The sequence below is a fragment of the Aptenodytes patagonicus genome, chromosome 3 (genome assembly GCF_965638725.1).
Source record: "Aptenodytes patagonicus chromosome 3, bAptPat1.pri.cur, whole genome shotgun sequence".
Taxonomy (NCBI): Eukaryota; Metazoa; Chordata; class Aves; order Sphenisciformes; family Spheniscidae; genus Aptenodytes; species Aptenodytes patagonicus.
The window spans coordinates 65,874,899-65,895,418 of record NC_134951.1 but is presented as its reverse complement, the minus strand read 5'-3'; the positions used below and the strand labels follow the sequence as shown (position 1 = coordinate 65,895,418).

At 39.2% G+C, this 20,520-nt stretch overlaps 1 protein-coding gene across 15 annotated transcripts in view; it reads right to left on the bottom strand.

Moving 5' to 3' along the window:
* EYA4 (EYA transcriptional coactivator and phosphatase 4) overlaps nt 1-20,520 on the bottom strand; it is a 160,116-nt gene that overhangs the window by 25,165 nt on the left and 114,431 nt on the right. For 10 of the 15 annotated variants that reach the window (XM_076333637.1, XM_076333633.1, XM_076333643.1 and 7 more), the window contains 7 exons: nt 16,004-16,070; nt 14,006-14,148; nt 13,725-13,868; nt 12,689-12,768; nt 12,154-12,334; nt 4,577-4,713; nt 2,920-3,003 (listed from right to left, as the gene is read on the bottom strand). In XM_076333637.1, the coding sequence (XP_076189752.1) occupies nt 2,920-3,003; nt 4,577-4,713; nt 12,154-12,334; nt 12,689-12,768; nt 13,725-13,868; nt 14,006-14,148; nt 16,004-16,070 (836 nt within the window). The remainder of the gene's footprint in view (nt 1-2,919; nt 3,004-4,576; nt 4,714-12,153; nt 12,335-12,688; nt 12,769-13,724; nt 13,869-14,005; nt 14,149-16,003; nt 16,071-20,520) is intronic. The other 5 variants (XM_076333638.1, XM_076333639.1, XM_076333644.1 and 2 more) reach the window with 2 other exon arrangements.

Here is a 20,520-nt window from a genome sequence, read left to right as displayed (position 1 = left end):
AGATGCCTTCCCTTAAAGCAATGTTCACATTAAAGACTCACTAGTCTCATTTAGAATATTTAAATATGGGGGAAGGGGAAAACTCTGCTTTTCCTGAGAAATTTTTGTTTTGGTTTCTTTTTTTGGGAGTAACCTGATTATGTTATACAAAATGGGCTCACAAAATACATATGCAAGAACATAGTATGCACAGCTGAGCATCTGTGTAACATTACACGCCTTTATTTTTTAAAATCAGATAGCAAATTACCACCATTAAATAATTTAGTATCACCATAATTTTACACTACCCTGAATTTTTTTCATTGTGAAGTAATTTTATACCACCTTTCCAGGATAAACAGCTCTCTCAACACCTTTGAAAGACCTATGGGCTCTCAAGACTTCCACTGAGAACCTCACAATTCATGGACTGTTTACTCTCATAGCAACCAAATTCTCCTAACAATCCAGACTTCAGTCTGGATTAAGACCTTGTTTACAGATGGAAATCATATGCAGAAAAGATAAGGGCCACATCTGCTAAACAGGTCATGCACCAGAGACCGACTAAGGTCCAGTTGTGCTATCTTTCCCTTCTCCCATGTCTCACCTCGTAGGCACTTAGGCTCAGACACATTCCATCTTAAGTTCAGGCAACACTTCAATGACATGCAAAAGTTAAAGCCTACTCATGCTAAGCTCTCCCTGTATTCCCTTTCCTACTGCTCTAGCCTCCTTGCAGTCAACAATATATATATTTGAGTTTCATTGGCAATTACTCATTACCTTCCCAACGACTTCTTTATAAATATGGCAAAGGTGGTCACTGCAGGAAGGAAAAAATCTACGACTTTTATTTCACAGTCTCTGGAAAGGAATACATTTCCCTAGTTGTATGGATGCCACCTATCAGTACAAAAGAAAAAGGATTTTCTTAGGAATTCCTCTCCTTTTGCTTCATGGTTGTTCATGACATTTGTTTACTGATGCTGATCTCAGCAGTATAACTACATTAATTTCACTTGCCCTTGAGATACTCTTAGTTTATACAAGCCAGCTTTATCTGCTGCCAGTACTACTGGCTGTTAATATGCCATTACTGTTTCTAAGGACTCTGTACGGAGAGTCAATTATAGCAGCAGATGTGTTCTTAAAGAACAGTGGTACTGGGATTTTTTCAAATATCCCTATTCATAACAAAGTGAGAAACCAAGAGGAATTACATTTCTGTCGCTGTCTCTAAGACAGTTTTCAAAGTTATTCACAGATGTTTGTGAGCTACAAAATGTGCCCTGATTTTTAAAACTTTTTATTAAAGTTGACTTAGACTTTACTCATATATTATGTGAGATGGTGCATGAGATGTAAACATCCTAAGGGCACAATCAAAAAAGAGTGAAAGGAATGACTACATCACTGGGGCAATTCAGCAAGTTCTGTGGCAGTCTATGGGCTACACTCAAAAGTGAAATAAATGTTCATGTTCAGCTAGGTTTCTCTCTTGTTTTGATAACTATAAGTTTAAAATGGTTCTGACAGTCACTGGTGTTACAGTGTTTGAAGAACAGCAGAAGAGGAGTTTTTGACAGAGCACTGAAATGTGCGCTGATTTGGCACTGTGAAGCTGCAAAACAAGCAAGGCTGTTTTTTACAAGACATGAATAACTACCCTTATCTTAGCATTCCAAAAATTCAGATTTTTGTCTGGGCCTGTGAGTTTTCCTATTAGCTTTCTCTTTTAATAACCACAAACAGCTGTCTCAAAACACGGAGGACTGGCCCATCTGTGGTTATAATTCACAGATCTAGCTTTGGACATTTCTAACCCACTGGGGAGGTGTGTGTGGAAAGCATTTCTCTAATGTACTGTTTCTCACATCCTTTTCTTGAGCATCTGATTCTGGCTGAAATAAAGAGGCAGGAAACTTATGCTAAACAAGCCCTTTGTCTGACATAGTGTGGACATGGTTATGTTGTTAAGAAGAAATACCTTTGTATTAATTACACTTGAATGGCACAACACCTAGAAAATCTACATCCACGTACGTACATACCAATATTCTCCCTGTCCATTTTCTTCCCTTCCATACATTTGCCCTAATTTTTTGTTTTATCCAGGCCTTTAGCTCTACCCCTCCCAGCAGTCTGCTCCTGCTGCTATGCACCGGTCTTCCCACCAGTCCTTTCTCCCCTTGCCCAAGCACCATTCCCTGGGATCCTACCACCAGCCCAGCGGGGCTCGCTGCTGACTCAGCAGGGGAGCTCCCACTCCTGCAGGCTGCGACTGCCTCTCTCTGCCTCCCTTGCTCTTCCTCCTGCTCTCCTGCTTGCTGCTCTGTGACCTGAACTGCTTTTGGATCTCACCGGAGGGAAGAGGATGAGTACAACTGTCTGCTTGGGAAAGGGATTCACTCCCTGGCATTACTCACCCCAGAGCCAGCCAAGGGAACCAAAGAGTCAATGGAAAAGATGGAGAGTCAAAGAATAACATCTGCAGCTGGCGTTGAAGCAGGTCTGCCTCTTACTTGCTCATTCCGATTCATCAATTTCTCCATAAATTACCCATCGCTCCAGTTTATTTCCTATTTCTTCCTCTGTGCATCCAAATAGTCAGTTATTTCCATTTGCCCATTACCTCTATTACCTCCCTGCAATGTCTCTTCCAACGTACCTCAGGAACTCATCCCTGTTGCTCTATAAACTCTTCCCTCATTTGCAGCATCTGCTTCAGCCCTGCCTCATATACTGTGCTTAGGGTCTGTGTCTCATTTCTCTCCTTGACTTTTTCACAGTAACCCTCTGAAAATGGGGTTTACTGTACACTTTCCCTCTACCTTCACCCAAGCCATGATGAACATGGAAGGTGAAAAACACATACATGTGCAGGCCAGATCGCTCTGATACAGTGAATCGATGTAGAATTCATGGCTCACATACCTTGCCATACTTCTGTGCATAGGATCCTGTGAGCAGCGAATGAAAAACTATGATTGTTTCATCCAAATCCCAAACAAATACACGCTGAAAAAAGAAGTGGGGACAGTATTATTAAACAAACAATATCAAAGTCCCATCCCCATCCCACCCAGAGGGCTAAAAGTCAAGTCGGTCCTAAAGTTTAACTAATCGCTTAACCAAGCAGGTTTCCTCTGAAAATCAGCAAGAACAGTGTATCATGCGTGGTAAAAAGTCAGAAGGAGAGTAACTTTTGAACTCTTCAACCATTTCTTATTTGTCCCCTAAAAAGCTTTTCAAAACAGCTGTGTAACACATATTTCAGAAGCGTGATGGGGGTCAAGCATAATTGTTAACTTAAGGATAAAAAGTACTCTCGGATACTTCTCTGCAAGTCTTACTGATTCAAGGTTCTTCTTTATTTCTCCTGCATAGCTAAAATTAAGTCTTTGGTAAAAGTGCTATATGCCACATATAATGTCATACAGAATTTAAATAATACTGTAGGATAAAATGGATTATTCTAACTCAAAAAAAAAAAGGAAGGAAACTCCTTATATTGATAAGGGGTTCATTTTCACTGGTAAACTATAAAAGAAACAGGGAAACTGAAATGTAAAAAGTTAGAGTCTTTTCACTGGAAAAGTGAAATCCTTTGGAAATCAAAAAACGTGTAACAGTTTCTGTATAAAAGCAATGGCATTTCCATTCGGTGCCTAGCTCTGCAGCCCACCCTGCCACCCAGGAGCGGCTGTGTGGCCAGCCAAGTCCCAGCAAGTCTCGTCTTCTGCTGTACCCGGAGCTGGTCAGTGAAGGCACAGCAGTGAGGCTGGCCAGGGCTGCTCGCTCCCAGTGCCGGTCTGGTGGCAGCAGGGGAGACATCGCACCAGCGGGCAGCACGTTCCCCTGATGCCAGAGCTGGAGTGTTTCACACACACACAGGCACTCCGCTTCCTCCTCCTCCTCCTCCTCCTGTCACTGTAAGGCAGCGCACTGCTAACACAGGAGTAATAAGACTATAATTACTCCATTGCTAAGAGGTCACTTGTGTTTTAGATCGTCACCCCATATATTAGGCAGATATATTTCTTCACTAAGGCACTGATATTGCACATACTTAAGTACAGCCATAACTACACTGATGTAAGCTGCCTCATTGAAATCCACTGACATTACTTACAAGCACAAGGACAAACCTGTGCCTAAGTATTTGAAAGGCTATGGCCAGATGATCCTGCATATTTACACTGCATTCATAAATACGTGTAATCAAGCTGAGCAATATATTTGAGATTTCCTATTCAAAAAACTAAAAGAAAATGTGACCATTTTGAGTACAGGTCTCACAATTTTGTGGTTCTATTGCATGAGAAACTGAAAGACACGCAATCTTAGAGCTAAAAAGTGCAAGGTTGAATCACATCTACTTTTCTGCCTAAGTCTGTCATACAGAACAGTAATGTCTCATTGTACATGTATGTTAAAACAGCGACTAATGTCTGTTATATTCAGTTAGTGAGACCGAGTCCATGATGTTTTCTAAAATGCTTTAAGCTATTTCCACAGCTGTAGTTTTCAGAATATACTTTTCATCAGAAGAAACCTCCACATTACCATTCATCAATTATTGCAGGCATACCTCCAAGTCACTGTCCGGAGGGGGTGATGGATTATTCTTCCGCCCCCTACCCCGAGACTTTGATGCAGAACTCCTACATGTTCTCTCATCAAGATCTTTGATTGGCGTGGAGGGGCTCTGCACCGTGTCAAACTCCCCTGTAAAGTCAACCATTCATGGCAAAATTAGTGCTGGATTTTTAAATAATAACCTTTTTTTTCTCAAAGCTAGACATGTCTGTATGCAAACTCAACCACAAGATGGACCTAAAAAAGTTGTATGAAATGAGTGATAACGTGATTTGTCTTATGTAGATGGAATCTGCAGATGCCACATACACTTTTGACTTTACCAAGGAAACATTATAAACCGTAGCAGAGTAAGAGAAAGATTAAAATGACACGTATGCATGTGCAGACATATATACAAATACACATGAGCCCATGCAAAATTTTGATATATCCAAGGAAGATGTATTTTAGAAGTCCACTAATGACTTCTCAAAACACGAAGTGCCTTTTAGTTAAAGTAGTTCATTTCCCATGTTTGGAGTTCAGCTAGACTTATTTCCAAGTCCTGCGTTACTTTTACCAGAACACCCTTTGGCACTCGTCCACGCACCAGAACAGCCAGTCAGGTTCCTGCTTCATCTCCTCCTCCCATGTCACCTGCTCTTTAGTAGAGTTCACTTTTTTTTTTCCCCCCTTACCTCTGCCCATAAATTGGCAGAGGAAAGTCATAATATTAAATGCAATATTCCAGTTACTACTAGAAAGAGGGTGAAGTCGTACTTGTGTTCTGATCATCTTTCTCTAAGTATCAGCTGTTGTCTGCTGTGAGAGAGAAGATGTGCTGGAAGGACCTTTGATCTGGCATGGCATAGTTGCTCTTAACACTCGGGCCTATCCCTGACTTACCCATTTAATCTACTTTGCCTCTGCTGGTAACGAAGGGCTTTAGAGGTGATCACAAACCAGTAGCTATGTAAGACAGACAGACTGAAGAAGGTATCTCCAGGAAGGATGGCATGGAACTTCCCTTTACAAAGTACTTGTATGCCACAGCTCAGTAAATGGTAAATATCCTTTTCTTCATAACACAGTACCTTCAGCGCCCCTTTAAAACTGCTAGCAATAAATGCAGTTTGACTAGGTTCCCGAGTGCTAAATGGCATAAATCCTCCTTCATCATCTATCCTATTAACGATTTGATTTTTTTCCATTAAAGAAGGAAAGGATACAGCTTTGATCTGACATCTACTACAGAGCTTGATTCAAGGGAGTCCTTGTGCTGCACGTAATTGTGCGCTTCTGGGCCACTTCGGTAATATTTATTAGAAGTGCTCATGATTGCACATCTGCAGAATAAATTAACACTTGGTGCAAACATTTCCAAAGAATCATCTATGATGCATCTGATTTCGAACCGGAATCTGAACATTTTTTCATTTTTACTGAAGAGCATCATTAAGTGGCCAGCAGATCAAGGAGAATGATTTTTCTGCTCCGTTCTGAACTTGCAAGACCACGTCTGGAAAAATGTCTAGTTTTGGGTCCCCAAGTAGAAGGGAGATATTGACAAAGTGGAGTTAGTCCAGGTGAGGGCCACCAAGACAGTTAAGGGGCTTAGTATGTAGGAGGAAAGGCTGAGTGACTCTTCACAGAGGTATGCAGAGAAAGGACAAGACGCAACAGACAGAAATCACAGCAAGGGATATTCCTGTTAGATACAAGGAAAAAATCCTTCACTATGAGAGTGGTCAGGCCCTGGGACAGGTGCCCAGAGAGGCTGTGCATTCTCCATCCTTGGAGATACTCAAAACTGCATTGGACACAGACCTGAGCAACATGATCTAAGTTGGCTCATCCATGAGCAGGTTGGACCAAAAGACCCGCAGAGGTCCCTTCCAACATGAATGATTGAATGTTTCTGTGATCTTCTCTGCGTCATTCACCTCATTCTCCCTCCACAACAAAGAAAAAAACAATTCTGGTCTAGCAGACTCTAAGAAGAAAAAATAGACTGCAGTCTCAATTAAGGGTCTGTGCATAATGTAACACAATAGTTAAATTCTTAATCTTTTCCATCATTTATTTATACCTTACAGTGAACCACATACAGAAGATTATTAAAATAAATACAGTGGGAGATATATTTATATATCTTGACTAGAAAAATACTGTTGTATTTCTTGGAAGAATAAGATTTAAGCCCATAATATCACATTCCTGACTGGGAGCTCTACACATTGTGAGGAAAGAATTCAAGATTCAAGGAAAAGGGAGAATAAGAAGAAAGTTAGTTCCTGAGCGTATTGATTAGGACATTTACCTGGAGAAGGACATATCTAGGTTCCACTGCCTTCTCCAGGGTACACTTGTTTATTTGACTGAATGATTGATATATATGAAGTATAAAGACGTATTTTCATGGCCCAGAAGCCACATCCCTGTACCCCCAAGTGGAAGGTGATGAATCCTCCAAGAAACAGGAGGAAATCAAATCTGTCTCTCTCACTTCCTGGGAAAGTACTCAAATTACTCTGCTATTGCCTGGAAGAAGATACTACTACTTTTTTCTCGAACTAGGTGATGACTGCTTCAATGTTGCAAAACCAATGTGCTTCTCTGCTTGTGCAGAAGAGAGCCAAACTTTCAGGCAAGCAGCTAGGAAGAGATTTTCAAAACTGCAATTTGAGAATTTATTCCAGATACCATTTTAGATAGGTCTGTCCTGATTTGGATAAGGATCATACGCATTCTATAGTAGTTTCTCTTTCAGCTAAAACTCTTATTTGCCAAGAAATGACAGGAAAATTAAGCAGCAATAATAATATCTAATGAATAATGTTTTCATGGTGTTTTCACTTGTCCCTACAGAACGGAGAGAGCGAGTTCTTGTTGACTAATCATTTCTATTCCCAGCACGGTGTTGATGTCAGTAAGGACACTGCAGGCAGTGGATCGATCAATAAGGTCACATTATCTAAGTTCTTTCCCCATAAGAAGAACAGCAAAATATACTTCGGTAAATGTACAAATGTACAAAAAGATGCTTCATAACCAGAATTCTTGTGCAGCAAAAACCTACACTGGCTTCAAAAGAAGTTCTGAGTGTGTGAGAAGTCTGTACAAAAATATAATTTCCTAGATTTTTCTGACAGAGTGGAAAAAATGTCCCAAACCAAAACCCCAGAAATGAAAAGGCAAAAATTAAATAAGTGGAGATGACTGTTTACATTCTTACCACAAAAGTCTTCATATTTATAACATTTCAACGTTTTACAACAAAATCAAGACTCATTTCTACAGTTGCGTATTAAAACATCTGTTCTCAATGACTGTGTTTACTCTAATCTACCAAAAATAAAATATAAAAAAAAGCCCTGTTCTAAATCTTCTCTGAAAGTATCCAACAACTGAAGTAAATAACTTCAATTTCCATTTAGCATTAGCCATTACCAGCTGCCCCAGGCTTCTGCTTGGGTCAACGCTGTACATGATTGCATAATTATCCATTAATCAGTACTGTAACTAATCACTGTACCTTGTAAGTTCTAGGTATTTAAAGCCAACTTTATTTCATTATGCTAATCTCTGTATCAGAATGAGCAGCTGTCTCTTACTTGAACGCAAGGTATGCATCTATTTTAGAACTGCAGAAGTCAGTAGTGTGTGTTTTTTTGAACAACTGTAGGCTTAATTGCTTGATTTTCTTTTTACCAACAGCAGGCTAAAGAAGCAACTGCATTTTCTTATCCTCCGTTTCCTTTAGAAGTGAGGTCAATGCTGATAAAAGAAAAACTTATTAAAAATTCAGCCATGTAACATAAAAGAATGTGAGAAATTCTAGTACCAAAGAGTACTGAAAACATTACCTTCATGAAGAGTTCCTGCTGCAGCTCATATTGGACAGAAATTTTTATTGCAATGTTTGAATTTTTTTAGCTTTTCCAATATTCAACACATGCCTAATAAATATACTTCATAGCCTCGTCCCACTGGAACTATTAGCAGCATCAGAGATTCAATAAAGCAAGAGGAAAATGTTAAAACCAGAACATGGAACGACCACTTTATCACAGATGTTCATACACACACACTGGTTCATGTCCAGCATGAAGCCTTCCATGCCGTGGATACCTTCCAGCAGCTCCAGTTAAGAGGACAGGGAGTTACAGCACCACCGTTACAAATGGAGGTAGTCTTTCATATCCAGAACATTGTTTCCCACCTCTAGTTTGATGTGAACATCCCCTCCTCCCTGTTAAAACACAGTTGTACCACTTAAGCAGGAGAAAAGAGGTGTGGGCATAGTCTGCATGTAGACTTAATGCCATCTCCTGGAGCAGCTGCAAAGGGTGACTTCATTGTGGGTACAAATTAAGAGAGACCAAGCTCTGCTGCACCCTAGTAACCGAATTGGAGCTAATATCCTACAAGTGATTCACCTTGCCTAACTCTGGACATATGAAAGTGAGGTGCCTAAACATGAAGCTTTTACCCAGGCCTATTTCCTCGGCTAGAATTTTATCTGCCCTAGATTAAATGTACTCAAATGTACTCATCTCCTGAGACCTCATCTCAGGATTCATCTGACTTATCCCAATTTGAGATAAAGTGCCTTTGGAGAGAACTATTTGTCTCGCAGATACTCTGTGGTCACGAGTGCATTTTGAAAAATCTTAATACAGGGCAGGCACAATACAAGCTCAGAAGAGAAGTCCATGGGAAGGTCAAGGAGCTGAGCCTTACACAGAGGTGGGATGGATGGACTTCTGAGCCACTTCATACTCTCCTTATGGATTGACTTTTGTTACATATTCTTACTAGACAGAGCAGCCAGAAGATGGCTTCAACATTACAAGCCTTTTTTTTCCTGGCTCGTAATGTGTTTTTGCTTGTTATGAGTAGCAGATAGAGTAAAGTCTGTTTCAATTTTCATCTCATTTTCTTGGTCAATAAATAAAATTGTAACTGATATTAACTCCTGATCTGATGGGGCTTTATTATGAAAAAAAGAAATCCGGTAAGTGTGCAGATTATTAGAGCTTTTGAACAGTTATTTGAATTACTAGCTAGCAGAGATGGCAGAAGAGTGAAGTGCCTTGCTGTGTTTAATCTCAGGTTTTAGTTGCTGTAAGTCTTAAGGACTGAGCAATAAAGGCTTGTTAGACAGCAAGTAAACAGTGAGTGAGTGCTGAAGCTCTGCAGTATGATCTACTGTATCTGAAGTGATCTCCAAGACACTGCACCTCACTGATGGAAATTTATTTTTACAGTGACATGGAAGGGCACAGGCATGTCACGTATTCACAAAGTGGGTGTTCAGCAGAGGGTCGCATGATCAGTGCAATACTTCACAGAAATAAGGAGTGTGTGGGCAGATTTGTAAGTTCAGATGCACAACCTACTTAACAGGAAAACAAGTTCATACACTTAAACAATCCACAAACAAGAAAAATCCTTACTGATTCATAGATGTGAAGCCTTCAGTATTTTTTCAACCTGTTCAAGCTACGTAAGATTCCTTTTCTTTGCCAATGCGATTCGATATTAAGGAGTTTGTAATACATGATAAACTTATACAGCATTTCTAGGAAGCACAGATACACAAGGGAGAGACAATATGGGAAACACTGATTTTCTCAAATAAGAATATGGAGGAGTAACAAAGGAGCAAGGAAAAGTACACAGGATGTGCAATTATCAAAACATCACTTGTGAGTACTCTTCACACTCTTTTAAAAATACTTTGCATATGATTTGTGTCTGTTATGAATGTCCTGCAACTGTTGAAATTTCACTTTGTTTCAAGTTACCTCTTCGCTTTTTCTTCCTAAATTTGCATTCTGAGACTACTGAATAACATTTTACACTTTCATCAAAAACCAAGGGTATGTGTATCTCCCCATACCCATTCCATACCATACCATACCATACCATACCACACCACACCACACCACACCACACCACAAACACACGCATGCACACACACATACAGACTTTAAAAATCAGCCTGAGGAAAACAGCTGGCTAGGAAAAATTTCAACTCATGCCATTAAAATTCCAACGTTTTTAGTAAATTTAAGCAGCTTGTATGAAGTATGAGGCCTTGCTTATACCCTTCTACACAGTATTACCCTTCCTTTGTACAAATTCATTATTATAATACATTAGTTTTTTCTACTATACTTTTCAGTGAGACGGTGCAGTTGTTAAAATGAGAATTAGGAAGATTTATGCAATGAGTTGATTTTGTGATTAAACCACATTCCCCCCTCTATTCAGAGCCTAATCCAAAACCCAGTTTGTTAGTCTTTTTGGAAATGCTCACAGTCTGTGGGTAAGGCAGACACTACCCGTGCTGCACGAGGGAAGCCAGTGTCCCTGGAAGAGAGGATTGCTCTACGAGCGCTGAGCCAGGCAGCTGGCAATTGATAACCCCATAGATGCTACACACAGCCTTAGTAGGCTACTTAGGTTATGAATATACGACATAATAGTGAGCTAGATCGTTAAGAACTTCCTATATAATAGAATATAATAGAAACAATACAGGAAAGTGAGCATGAAAAAGCAGGCTCTGTTCACCCAGTAAGGATACCACACTCATCTGACTGTGCCTGTCAATTCCTAAACTACCCCACCTTCACAGCTCTGCTCTGTACTATGCATAATTTCAAATGCATAATTTTAACTTGTCTTTACTTTAGTCCTATTTATATTAAATGGGGGAAAATAAATTGGCGAGATGTTCAGGAACTTAGAGACCTAGCATGAAAAGAAAAAAAAAAAAAGACAGACAATTTGTGTTTGCAGAACACATAGAATGGAGCAGGTAAATGACTGTGAACTGGGTTATAACGATAATGAGAAAAAATGAAGAAGCTGCCATTACCCAGCAGCAGTGCCCTAGGAACAGAACTGTGTAACAAAATCCTGTGTTGTAGTGGATGTGCACAAGGGGGCAGAGCTGGGCAGGCAAATTGAGTCTCCTGATGTCTCCTGAGAACTTTCTTTTTGCAACTTCAACTACTTCAATGCTATTTTTTTAAAGAGACTTGTGCTAACAAGCGATTGCTCTTTTCTTAGTTACTTAAATTTGTGAATTAGCAAGCACGGCTTGTATACATTTGAACAAAGCCCATGTACTCTTGCTAGCGTGATTGGGGCATAATTAAATGAACAACAGTATCTTGTTTTAAATTCTTTACAGCAATACTTCAGAACATGTAGGTGGACACAGGTATGTTCCACTGTCAGTAACAGGAGAGCTCACTGAACTTTTACTTCAAAATTTACTAAAGGTTTGTTACTGTACGGTCATTTTCGGTACTAACAGATCCCTACCAGACTGTTGTAATTTTTTTCAGGCCTACCTCTTCCACAGACAACCATCTCAGTTTGCAAAGAGCTTTATTTAACTAATAAAATAGACAGGTTTCCTAACTAAACAAAAAAAAAGCTTATTTTGGCTGGTTTGCATGATAAAATTTTCTGAAAGGCATGAGCTTAAAATGTCAATATTCAAACAAGGTTGATACGGAAATCTTGTCTTTATACAAGTACAGAATAAAATACAAAAATTGTTTTCACCTGAATGTAGATCTGTACCTGGTTGACTAGTCAGGCCAGGGAGAGAGTCCTGTAACTGGTAGGTTGATGATGATGAAGTGCCATCAGCCGTGTTGTTTGAGGTCATGTATGCACCATATGTTGATGCTGAGTAATACTGTGCATATTGATTTTGGCCAAAAGCTGTGTATGATGGATAATCCTAAAACAGCAAATGCAGCAGAGTACTTAATTAAGTAAAGTAACGAGCGATTTTTCCATTAAGTATTTCTAAGTGTGCAATCATATGACTTTTGCAAGAGTTTGGGGAGTTTAGTTTAGATTTTTTTTAATTTAAGGATATTTACTAAAAGACTACAGGGAGGTTGCTGAAGTATTTAAGTGCCAAAAGATGCAACTAGGCTTCCACTGGGATCTTGATCGCTTTCCACAGAAAATAGCGTTGAACCACAGTGAGTCTAATTCAACAAAACAGATCTAAATTAAAATAACATGCTATCATTGGAGTTATAGAAATCCTTTTGTAATTGACAAACAAAAATGTTAATATTCATACCTGTTGTGAACTACTGAAGTTTGTAGAATTTGAAACAGAATTGTTTGCATAAATAGTGGACGATGGTGTAAAACTAGAACCTAAAATTAAAAAATACAATTAACTGTGAGAACTTGCTTGTGAATAAAAATAAAATTCTAAATACAATATTCCATGTTACGATATAGATGAATCAGAAGAACAAACAACTTTTATTTTCTGTTTAAACAATAAAACATTGTAACGAAACTTCAAAAGAAATGAAATGCTACTTCCACACATACAGGCATACATTCCTCTTCACACCATGCAAGGAAGGTATTGGCAGTAAGTCATTACACCGATCGAGAAAGCATTTTTCAATTTATTGCAGTGTCTCACCTCTCCTCAAAAAATGTTTTTCTCTTTTGCCTTCATTTCTAAGTTCTAACACTTAAAATAAAGAATATTTTAATGATCCAGGTGTTTTTAATCGATCTGTAATGAGGCATGTCCTTGTTTTCAACGTGTCAGATGATTCATATTGTGATTTGTAATATTTAAAGATTAACCGTTGTATAAGAAGCTTAAAAATTATCCAAATAAAACAGGTTATCAGTGATCAAAGGGTACTAATTGAATAATAAATGAAAGAATAAATATGAATTAAGGAGAAATTCTAACAAATTATGCTAATCCAAAGAGAAACAAGTAACAAATGATGTCATACTCAGACACATGGAAACAAGGAAAAGTGACTTGTGTATGCTAATAAATACAACAAATGCTTCCAGTCCTGCCATGTGATTTCACCCCATAAAAAAATGAAGGTGCAAATAAGGACTGCATTGCATGGCCAGATCTAAATTAACAGATAACTAAAATGAACACGTATATGCATATCAGTACTGGAAAAAAATACTTAGCTTTAAACTTTAGAGGTAAAAGTAGCTGTCAATGACAAGCGTACTTGCCGGAGTTCACAAAAATGAAGGGAAAATATATCATAAATATGAGGGAAGAGGGGGCCGTCAGCAGCAGCGGGATGGGATGAGCCCTGACGGTGGTGGCTACTCACCTGGCATCTGATAAGAGTAGGGTGTTTGGCCTGGCTGTGGGGTGGAAAACCCTGGGCTGTAACTGAGGCACCCGCTCTGCAGTGGTGATTGGGTCTGCGAGAGCCCACTTTCCGTCTTGATGCCTGGCAACATTACACCCAAATCTGTGTAAGAAATTAATTTTCAACTGATTCTTTAAAATATTTTCTTACAGTTGGGAAAATAAAAAAGAAAGCAGAAAACGTTCACATCGGCATTGCTCTTACTTCTACGTAAGGTGAAGTAACAAGAGGTCAAATACCGTAAGTGGGTAAGCTGTACGGCTGTCCTGTCTGTGAGTAGGCTGTATAGACCGCTGGTTGCTGCATTCCCGAATACTGGGTTTGTCCGGCATAGGCAGACATTGTTTGAGCTGCTGGTGTAGAAAGAATGTGTGGATAGGGCCTAAATATTAGGAAAAATAGCATTACTGTGGCAACAAATACTTTGTATGTTGATTCAAGCAATAAAGTAAAGAAAAAGGTTTAAAGATGTCCAAAGGCAGTTCATTATTCTGCCAGCTGTTCCTCTTCTGGGATGTATTCGATCACCCACTGAAATAAGCTGAAAACCACTCTGGCTCACATTCCTCAGGGCACGGTGAATATTTTGTGCTATCCCATCACTACAATTTAATTCTCAAGCTACTGTGTCCAGCTCTAGGTGGACTGTGCCACCGCTATACGGCTTTATAAGGATTTGACCCCTTTGAGCCAAGATCAGCCTGCTTAAATCAGAAAAGACCTCATGCTTTTTTAATCCAGTGGAGGGAAACTTGGACTAGAAGAATAAAGGAAATACAGAGGTGAACGTTAAAGCTACTACATTATGTCCTCTGCGTACGGTTCTGCTTCACCAGACATCTAGCCTCTGGCTTCAACGGGAGATGGATCGTGCCCATTGAGAGCAGCATGAAAAATATTGATGGCAATACCTGGGTAACCAGATGGGCTTTAAACATTTGGAAAATATGGGCTAGGAAAATAGAATGGAAATAAAAATGGTCTTTTATTTATAAATACTGGGGGTTTAGAGAGAGACTGAATAAAATCAAGTTTAAAATTTTTGCCCTCCAGAGTTGCAAAAACATACAGAGAAACATTTGTCTTGGATTGTTTTGTAAGTCAAATAAGACTTTATGGACCAAGAGTTGAGTAAACACACTCTGCAGAATTACGCTAACTGAAACCTGACCATTAAAAGCCATGACTGAATTTCAGATTCTATTTTTTTAAAAAATTTTTTCTTTCTAATTAGTTCAGTACAGTTGGCAGATTAAAAATTCTATTAAACCTTGTAATGTATTTGGCCAAAAGTATCAGATATAGTTTGCCAAAACCTGGTTTAAGTGGAATAAGGTGGACTGTTCTTAGTTCAGGCACCTACTTTCTATATCAATAAATATTGGCTATCATGAGATGAATGCAAATTTGTTAAAGAAACTTGAAAAAGCCTAATCAGCTACAGTTTCAATGTTTTCTCTGTATCAAAGTCACATAGGTAGTTGTATCAAATACACGGAAACAAATAGATGGCATACTGGAATCAAGCACCCATGTACACAACACTGATTGTAGGACAAGCAAACTAATAGCCTGCTAACTGCAGCAGTTTCATACAAAATCTTCAGTGCTTTTTCCTAAAGTTCCCACTCCTGGATTCATGTGATTGCCCAAGAGCCTGTTTTCCACAAAAAGAAGTGAAAGAAATTTTCTATTCCTAACAACGCCCATTGGCTTAAAAACAAACCAAAAAAAGAGATTAAAAGCTAATCCAATTTATTTGATTTTTAAATCTTACGATACCGGAGAAGGAAAGGGTGGTTTCTGACTGTGGAATGTTTGGAAGCGTTTGGCAATGCTGGTGCTGGGAGGGTTTGTGACAGGGTTACCTCTCAGTACGCATCTTGCACATGCAATTGTGATTTCTAAATATAAACTGTCTTCTTCAAAATATGTCTGTATACATTGCCAGCACTGTTAAGATGCTGATGTCTGAGAACGTAATAGTCCGATTTTTTCCTTCTGTTGTGTGCAGATATTCAAAGGTATTTCTCGTGTAGCAATACCGTACTGTGCCCAGAGCAGGATCTTACTCTGCAGCCATGTGAGGAAAAATAAGTTGGAGAGCGCGCTATACTGGAGTCAGTACCGAGGCTTAAGTATTTTCCTTTCTCTCTGCTTGTTTACAACAAACCACAGAACTGCCTACAGCCATGGTCAATTCCCTATAAAAGACTAGAAGAGGTGCAGACACTAACTTGGAGGGATATATCTGCGGAGAGTACTGGTGCGCTGATCTTGGGCTGTAGCCACTACTTGTTATTACTGCAAAACAGAAAACAAGAGTACAGCAGTTAGAAACATCATGAGACCAATACAGCCAAACGGTCTGAATGTTAGAAACATCACGAGACCAATACAGCCAAATAGTCTGAATACTAATGCAGCAACATCAGCAGAGAAGCTTATTGAAATGGACAGCTTTTCAACAAAGTAGATGTCACCTGAAATGCAACATCTTAATACAAAAATTAAAAAACTCCCAAATCATTCATCGTTGTACAGAACTCTCTAGTTGGTATGGGTATGTCATGCTTTTTCAGCTCGACTGACGTGTTTCTGAATATATTGCAGAGGCAATTTCATACATAAGCTGATCCACACACCACAGATCTTTCAAATCTGCAAGTTGTATTAAAATTGGTAGTTAAAAAGAATCTTGTGATTTAAAATATGATATTGCATGGGATTGAAATAACATAGGCATACTTTTAAAGTCTCACATTAACAAGTTTAATTTTAATACTGGGTAGGAAAAATAAGTTTTATATGGGTGTGGTTAATTTTAGTCAGCTGAGGTGATGGAAGATACTGGATTGACTACTAGAAAATGAATACCATTCCTTATCGACAGACTGATCAGAACATAGCCACTAACAACAATATTTTTATTTTAAAAGTAAGCGTAAACAGTCCTGTCCAGTAGCCATCAAAATTGTGTATGTCTATACTATTCACAGCTGCATTCTTCCAAGAAAGCTAACAGAACAATAGTCATACCCCATTAAAATTTCATTCAGAAGCAGTGCTCACACTGGATTAATTCCAAGTGTTTGGAAGTTTCTCTTTCCTTTAGCCATCTGTCTTGACTAAGACAGATGTATTCCAAATATATGTACTCTAAAGTGTTGAACCAATCCCTTCAGAGCAAATCCATACTGGGCAAACACACAGAGTGTCTTTATTAGGCCATCTGCTGTTCATTCACTTTTCAAAAGATTAAAGTAGTACACAACGAAGCACTGGAATTTCTTTAGTCTAATCAATCATAGTTGTACTTCAAAGTGTACCCTCTTCCTGAGTTGTTCGTAATGGTAGTAGAAATGAACTTTCAGAATTATATAAGTGACAAATAGGTTTAGGTTCCTTACTATTTTATGAAACATGATGTATTTCTACATCCAGGCCTAATTAATGTCTTTGAGATCTATTGCTTTGAACATACGCAGAACTTCGTATTTTTAAAGCTAGTTTAAATGCATTTAGAACATGTAGGACTTAAAAGGAAAACACAGTAGAAGAAAAACAATTAGCTTCTTTTTTAAATGTGCAGTTGAGTATGGCTTGAAAATAAAGAAGAGTTGGAGAATAATTTTTGGAACATGTGCCACCAGATTTCATAAAAGAGTTGCTCACTGAAAAGATATTGAGGGTTTGCCTGTGATGGAAGTCTGCTGAATTTTTTATGTGGATATTCTTTTTTTTTTGAGAATGCCTTTCCGTGGTTTAAGCTCAATCCGCAGAGTGATCCACTAGGTGCGCATACAGCTATTCCCAGAATTAGATGAACCTATAGCTGTATATATCAACATAATCAGCCCATAGAACTCTAAAGGATGCTCTCAGTTATTTAAGGCTTGAAGAGTAGTCTTCCCTGTTGTATCCCTTCCCTGTTATATGACCTTTCTAAAGACAAGCAACAGCTAACAGAGTGACCTTGGAAATTCTAAGGGCAAGGAACTTCTGTGATCCATTATCAGCTTATTGGATCTTTTTTGCCTGTACTGCTCCACTTTTTGTCTGATCGTTCGCTGGATGACAGCTCACTTGATTAATTAGTTTAGTTAAAGCACATTTACCATTCCACCACACCTGATGTAAACTACAAAAAATGAATGACTGTTCACTTAAATCACTTGAGCTATCAAAACCTAATGTTTTTCAGCAAAAACTGTCCTGCCTGCTTTTTTATTCTTTCTGCATATACCTTATGTTATAAATTCAGACAAGAAAATAAAATACTTTTGGAATGTGTCTGGTTTTAAATTTCTTTTTTTTTTTTCAATTTCCCTGATGATACTACCGGGAAGAGAGAGAAAAAGAGGCAAGTGCCCCCAGAGTAAATTGTGTACCTTTCAAACTAAAAAGTCTGTTCCTTTCACTCTTTCTCTGGTAGCTTGTCCCATTGATTTGTACATTACATTTTAGACTGTGAGATGTTTGAGAAACACAGGGTGTAAGACCTACCATAAGAGAACATTATGACTGAGTAGAGCCTATGGACTATGCCTGTATCTTATAAATTAGATTGGTAATTCTAAGGGTTATCAAACTTAAACAACTTTCACTGCTGGATAGCCTCCTAACCCTACTTCTGAGGACTGTTGGCAATGGAGGAGATGGTGGAGGCAGGTTGTTATAGTCTTTATGACTGTGCCACTTTATACAGCCATTTATATCAATGGGGCTAAACACTGTTTTATATTACTTACATTAAAAACAAAATCAAAACTGTTTCTTCTCTAAAAAACTCAAGTATTTCTAAGACTTCACTACTTGAATTTACCAGAGGAATGGTCTTCAGGGCAGGTGTAAGACCCTTGATTTCTCAAGTCTCACTATGGCGCTAAGGGCATATTCCAGTCCCCACTAACGTTGATTCACAGAGGGGACAAGAAGCTGACAGCCAGCTCTTACCAGTTACCCTGTTAGCTCAACTGGCCAAGGTGGCTGTGGAGAATTTAAATGACTGTATGTCCTGGTTTCAACTGGGACAGAGTTAATTTTCTTCCTAGTAGCTGGTACAGTGCTGTGTTTTGGGTTTAGGATGAGAATAATGTTGATAACACACCGATCGATGTTTTAGTTGTTGCTAAGCAGTGCTTACACTAGTCAAAGACTTTTCAGCTCCTCATGCCCTGCCAGCGAGAAGCTGGGAGGGGGCACAGCCAGGACAGCTGACCCAAACTGCCCAGAGGGGTATTCCATACCATACGACGTCATGCTCAGTACATAAACTGGGGGGGAGTTGGTGGTGGGGGGCAGCGACTGCTGCTCGGGGACTGGCTGGGCATTGGTCGGCAGGTGGTGAGCAATTGCATTATGCATCACTTATTTTGTATCTTCTTTTATCATTATTATTATTATTATTGTTATTATTATTACTATTATTATTTTCCCTTCCTTTTCTGTCTTATTAAACTGTCTTTATCTCAACCCACAAATTTTACTTTTTTTTTTCCCTGATTCTCTCCCCCATCCCACTGTAGGGACAGGGAGTGAGCGAATGGCTGTGTGGTGTTTAGCTGCCTGCTGGGTTAAACCACAACACCATAAACTGTTCTGATAGCATGTGTTGGGTTCAGTATATTAACACAGGCTGGAATTTTGTATTTTTTCATTACGCATCTGGAAAATTCTGTGCAAAGAGGTTAGGTTAAAATTTGTTATTGTTATTTAAATAACAAATCACAACGTCTACACACAAGGGGACCAAACGTAGGTTATACAGCAGTGGCGTTTCCTAACTTTGCCTTTATAGCCTTCAGAAATTGTTTTCTATATCCTTTTTGTGTGTAAGTAAAAAGGATGACGAGAACTTCAATGTCTCTCTCTCCGCTCCATTAAAATGATAAACAATTCTCAAATTAATCCAGTATTGTAAGCAATATAAACACAAGAATGCAGGCACTCACAGTACAGCAGCTGCAGCAAATTCACAGAGTATGAAAATGCTCAGTTCAAGGCTGTTCAGCTCTCCACATCCTGTGAATACCCACCCCAATGGGAGTCTGCTACAGGACCACAAAGCTTCAAATTGAGTATACCGATATTAATTACGAACTGTCATTCTTTGAAGAAAAAGGAGGAGGAAGAGGGGTGCGCAACGTGACTCTCCACCTGGCTAACCCTTGCTAAGAGCACAGTTTCTCCCAGGGGCCGCTCTGCAGGACGGAGGAACCGGAGCCCTGAGCGTGAGCTGCAACACGTGAGCTGCAGCTCTGAGCAGGAGCTTGCCCAGTGGCCTGGGCAAGGCCACTGTGGCAACTGTCACTCCAAAGTAAAGAGATCGATGTGCTTTATTTTTCAACTTTTCAATCAAAAATTGGGGTTCATCACGGTTACCTGTGAAGCCTGATCTGTCTCTCCTGCCCTATACCTCGCACAGTCTGTTTGACCATCACTCTCTGTGTTACAGCTGGTCATTAGGGACAGAGCTGGCTACTTTACACCCCACAGGGCTCGTTCAGCCTTCTGCTCAGCTCCGGGACACGTCACGGGTTTTGATTGCCCTTGGAGCACGGAAATCAATTTTAATGGGTAGAATATTTGAAGGAGAGGATTTCTGCATGGCAGACTCTCAAATGGGTCTCAGAACAAGGACTTCTCTTTTCACCCATGTCTCATTTCATAAGATATTTAATAACATACCTAAATCCTTCCCTACTCAACAAAGGATGCTTGAGTCCTTCTGACCTATGCTTAAGACAGAGTA